Below are 5,793 nucleotides of genomic sequence, written 5' to 3' on the forward strand. Positions count from 1 at the left end.
GTCGCACGTGCACTACGACAGTTTACTTGGCATCTGAAAATACATTTCCTCAAAGGTATTTTTAAAATCTGAAAAGAACTTCACTGAGTGAGAATTAGTTAGAAGCTCAGCAGACAGTTTAAGTTGCACTTTCACCCAAGAGCCTGCAGGAGTCATGGGCGGGGTGTGTGTGGTGGGGGGTGGGGAGGTGTGCTCCGTGATGAGGAAGTTCGGCTTAAAGACACGTCCCAGGTGCGTTCCTGGTCCCAAAAGGTGTTTCTGGTCCCCACCTATTGTTTTGCTCCTCAGTATGGCTMCCTAAAACACTGCAGGGTTTCTCAAACATGCATCAATGAGTCAAAGCAAGGCTTTGGGCACGTTATATGAGAGTATAACATTATAACATGATATAAAACTCAAAAAAGTTGATTTTACATGATATTGTCTCTTTAAACTATAATCAARGTTTCTACACAGACATACAAAAAAGCTTTGAACCGAACATACCGCAATATTTTTATAAACAATATGAGATATTAAGCATGATTACATTCATAGAGGGTAACAGAAACTACTTGATCATAMTAGTGTCTAAATCAGAATTGACCAACTGAACTGGGCTGAAGAAAAAAACAATACTGCAYCACAATGCTAAAAGCGTAGAGGCAAACAGAAAGTCTGACCTGCACTGGTTATAAAGGTACAAAAATAACAGAGAACATAATTATTTCTCTTAAACACTTATGAGTTTAACTATTGCTTCTACAGTTTTGTAGGAGTTTAGGTGTTAAAAAAGATACTGTAGGTACAATGAGACCTGCAGGATTTTGTCTTACTAAAGCATCATACTTTGTGTGAGGTTTAGCTGCAGTTAGGCCCCTTCACACTTTGTTATGCTCTGCTATGATGTGAGAAACRATCCAGGACCAGGCTGGTCTTAGCGAGATTGTCATGTAAGGTACATAACATGCTTCCTATTGGTATGATAGGTCCACAATGGGTTTGAGAGCAATGAGACAATTATAGCCTCATGATTCTAGGCTAGGGTTGGGCAAAGTTGGCCAAAAAATGCATCACGATTATTGTGATAGCTTTTCTGGCAATCAGTTGCACACGATTCGATCATGACACGAGTATGTAACAACCGAACACAGARGTGATTCAGCTGCAAAATTCATTTCTAAAGTTTTAATTAAGAAACATGAGGTTGTTACCAAAGTGCTGAACATTGAACCTGATGTGGTCTGAGAGTGSTAACATGGTGGGTGTATAGAGCAGCATCTTTAGTGCTTTCAGACTGAAGGAGGTTTTCTAGATTTGCTTATGGAGAGGCTGTCATCCAGTATGAAGGGGATGAATAAATAAAGAATTCTTACCAAAATACTCCTCAGATGGAGGGTTGTCCATGTCAAACAGCATCTTCTTGGTCAGGCGTTCCAGCTCATCTTCTGGATGAGCCATGGGAGCGCCACCCTGAAAACCCAAACATACAGAAATGAAGCTGAAGTTCTGTCTCAAGGTGGAACAGAACACATTCAGTATAATTAACATGCTGTGTACGACCCTCAGTCTGGTTCTCCCTGTGGCATGTCTGACCCTGGCTGAAACCCAGCTCACGTTTCCTTTTGTGCCAGTGGGGGAAAAAAAAACTGTGACCCCGACTAATCCCTCTGTTTGTAAAAAATAAAATATGATAGTAAAAGCAGAAAAAGGGACCAACATTCCGCCACATCTTCCTTTCAAGCCTGGTACATTTGGGTGATAGGTCAGAAGACAGTTATTCAGATGTACTTTGAGCACAAAAAGACTGGAGGTGAGATCTGCACRGGGGTTTAATCTGAGATAGGCTCTCAAACTGATGACATAACTCTCTGAAGAGGTGTCTTTCCTTATTTCCTTGTAAGCCTGCCCTTGTTCTTATCGTGCCGTCTCTGACATCTGCCTTCTGTGTTCTGCCATGGGCTGACGTGTCGCGCTTGACATTTCCTGCCAATCACCCTCAGAGCCTGAGAATCTCCTTCTCTTCTGGCTCCGGCTCAATCCCATCACAGGTGCCTGTTTGTCCTTTTCAGACCCCCTCAGAGGCCTGCACTCGATTCACGGTGCCGTGTGTGGCAGAGCCTTTTTTTTTTCCAGAAAACTGTAATCCTCCAATGGTCTTCCTTACATCTTGGATCGGCTGGATCTTTACAGTAGTTTTGATTTTCAATATCAATGTGTGGCCTGAAATCRACACTGACCTTTGAGGTGCTCCTAATTGTGACATCGGGGAGTTGTGGGGTACATTAGCAAACAGCCTGGCTTTGTATTCATTTCTTTATGGTTTAACATGTCAAATAAACAAATCTGCATTGTCAATGAGAGATTTAAAACATATTTTTGGATTTGGACGTAAGAGGAATTATCCAGGTATTACTGAATGTGCATTATTCATTTGTATCTAATCTATGGATAATTAACACAGATATAATGAGGGCTCCTTTACACCCTGTAGGCAAAGTTTATCCAAACTATTTGATTCAAACAGTYGTTTTAAGTCCAAATGTCAAAAGGGCTTTAATAAAAGAGRGTTTGTGTTTTTAATCTAAAAAGAAAATGGAACAAAGTGCATGTCACSGTTTAGTTCTTTGAATAACAGGATGTGTATTTAAAATCATGGAGGTTAGTGATGAACGCACTCTTATATTGTTTTATTACCAGAAGCATGACACTTCAACTCATATGGGTGTAAGAAAATATTGATTTTCTTACACCCGTATGTTCTTACACATGCAATATTGTGTTATCACAATATTACATTTCCTGATACTGTATCAATTCTCAAAAGCACTGTATGTATTTTTAATTAAGGCTTTAAGTGTGGATGAAGAAGAAATGTGAAATAGAAATGAAGTTCTAGCTATTGTTCAGTGCTCTGATTCCATAAAATTAAATTGAATTTAATCAGATTTTATGAATATTATGCATGGTGTGGTCTCCGTACAGAGTTGTGTAAAAAAAAAAATCTTTTAAAGAAAAAAAATGGCAACATATTGCAATATATCATATTGTGAGCCCTGTGTCGTGATATGTATCATTTCAACAAATTCTTGCCAAGACACAGCACCATTAATACAGCATGTACTACAGTACCTTTGCAGAAAGGGCAGAATTGTGTTTGACTCTAGAAAAACCTAAAAAAATTTAAATAAAAAAWTTTTTTTGCCCCAGTGTTTTTAAGCACTGTGTTTGGTTTGTATCCGTAGTACTTTTCAATAACATGGAACAGTTTTATGAAACACCAAGTATTTGACTTTTTGACTGAGTGGTAAAGGGAGTCGTCCTCTAACCAGAGAGTTGGCAGTTTGATTTCCCGCTATTCAGTAACATGTTGAAATGTCCCTGCGCAAGACACTAAATCCCACTGTGTGATTTAAAGCAGTGATTAGTCTCTATAGATTGATTTGAACATGTTAGCTTTGTAGAGAGATCTAATAGAGTGCTGTGTGAATGTATAAATGAGGGCAAKGATTGTAGTATAAAAAGCTTTGAGTATTCTTGTTGGATAGAAAGGCTCTGTATAAGTACAGTCCATTTACCATCTAAAACAGTGGTTCCCAAAGTTGGGGTCAGGACCCACAGTGGGGTCCCGAAACATTAACGTGGGGTCCTGAAAATTTTTTCGGATTTAATTACATTTAAAATGATAACTAACAAAACTTTTTTGCCTTTGCTGTTACAAAAGAGTAAGATTAGCGTACTTAAAATGTACAAAAAATAGCATAATGCATATTGTTTCTATGCTCTTGTTTATTTGATGTGAAAACAATTTTCATTAACCAACAACAGCRGGGGGCTCAGGTCTCTGCTTCGAGTATTTTGTGGGTCAAAAGCTGAAAGGTTTGGGAACCACTGATCTAAAATAACGCCTGTTAAGTTTACTCCTTAAAGTCCACATCACACTGGAGGACAACACAATGATAAAGAAAAATTKATCCGGAACATGAATGTTTACTGGATCTTGATGAGGTCATTAGGGGAATAAGAACTCAGTGAGCTCTTCAATATGTGTAATAGGTTTTGAATTGGTTAAGAGCAGTGGCTCRTAACCCAGGATCCAARCAATGACCTTCTTGCTGTGAGGCATCAGTGCTAACCACTGATCCACTGTGCTGCTTTATTAGCCACACAGTGATAATAAYGATGTTTTTATTTCATTCTCTTTCAGTGTGATGTGATCTTTGCTCCCTGGGGACTGAGAGAGCTGAAGCCTGGGGACATGATGTGATCATGGGAACAAGTAAAGGATTGTTGTGGGTGAGTGCAGTGAAGGTGCAGGAGAGTGTCTTTGGTAACACTGAAAATAAAAATAAAACTATTTGATGAGTTCTAAGAACACAGCAGCATCATGYTTAGAGGTTGCAGAAATATAAATAAGTTGTTTAGGTCACAGAGAACGTAGCGTAATCTTTACCCAGCGTGAAGATGAGCTTCATGCTAACAAGTGAGCACAGATTTCATAAATGCATAGCAGTCTTGTTTTGACAATGTTTGTTCACAGGTGCACTTTCTTATCAAGCTGTTCTACAAAGTGAACAGAGTTGAAGGCAAAAACTGCTGTTTTGGCATCAGTGTGCAAACTAAATTCATGTACACATGGAGTACATCAGCTGCTTTGGAGAAAAAATTCAAAATAAAAAATAAATTTTTGACATTTATGAATGATGTAAAAACGTTCTGAATTATTAAAACACCGTCAACATCATGCTCGAAGGCCAGCAGGAGTATGATCCTCTTTGGTTTATAAACAGTGTAGCAGTYTCAGCTCATTTAAATCAAGGACCAAATTTTAAACATTTTTCATGAATGCAGCAACATTCTTCAGGCTGAGCAGGCGTGTGTGTTTTCAATTTGTTTTACTGTTCCCTGTATGTTTTAATCAGTGCTAACAAGCACAGTCAAAAAATAATAGCAACGGGGTGCAGCTGTCATTTTTATCAGTTACAGCAGTGAATTTTAAATTATTAAGCATAAGTTAGGCACAGTTTTTTTTGGCACAGAATATCACTTTTCTACGTTGCATTAAAAGATTAGACTGGACTAATTGCTGGAGTTTATTATTTAAAAGCAGAGCTTTCACTTTTCTGCCAACCAAAGGGAAATTTCTGCTGTCGACTGAGGCCCACTTCTGGATGCRACAAAAAGCATTTTTGCATTGTAAGACCTGACCACAGTCGGCCTGGCCTCATTGTACCCTGGCCCTGGTTGTGTTTGTTTTGAGCAGAGAGCCGCCTTGATGTGGGCAGGATCATAATAAACACACAAATCTTATTTCATTTTATTTGCAAAAACAATAATAATGGACTAATCCAAACTATAAGTATAGAAGACTGGACCAGACCATCCAGCAGGATGACGCTGAAGACGAGAGGGCAAGTCAACATAGGACGGTAAGCTCATGGTAGCTAATGTTAGCATGTTGTTTGTGGGCAGCTTGCTGCAGTTGTTTAGCTGAACTCGTAAATAAAAATGTTAGTCGCTGCAGACGACTCACATAAAGTTAATCTCATCTGTGTGACGTGACGCCACCGGCCAGTGAACCAATCCATGAGCAAACATTCAAACAAATTTTCAAATGACTTTTCAATGGATCATAATGGATTCACACGAAATACTCAAGCTTAATTAAGTCAAATAGAGATTTTTTTTATTTCTAAAAAATATAAAACTGAAAAATACTGTGTGCACATATACAGGTGCTGGTCATAAAATTAGAATATCATGAAAAAGTAGATTTATTTCAGTAATTCCATTTAAAAAGTGAAACTTGTATAT

At 38.4% G+C, this 5,793-nt stretch overlaps 1 protein-coding gene across 1 annotated transcript in view; it reads right to left on the reverse strand.

The window, feature by feature from the left end:
* Nucleotides 1-5,793, reverse strand: part of lpp (LIM domain containing preferred translocation partner in lipoma) — a gene marked incomplete at its 3' end in the record, with an annotated part of 100,105 nt that overhangs the window by 27,678 nt on the left and 66,634 nt on the right. Inside the window, 1 exon segment of the mRNA XM_014025994.1 lies at nucleotides 1,356-1,452. Coding sequence (XP_013881448.1) covers nucleotides 1,356-1,452 — 97 coding nt within the window.

Source organism: Austrofundulus limnaeus, unplaced genomic scaffold, assembly GCF_001266775.1.
Source record: "Austrofundulus limnaeus strain Quisiro unplaced genomic scaffold, Austrofundulus_limnaeus-1.0 Scaffold514, whole genome shotgun sequence".
NCBI classification, from domain to species: Eukaryota; Metazoa; Chordata; class Actinopteri; order Cyprinodontiformes; family Rivulidae; genus Austrofundulus; species Austrofundulus limnaeus.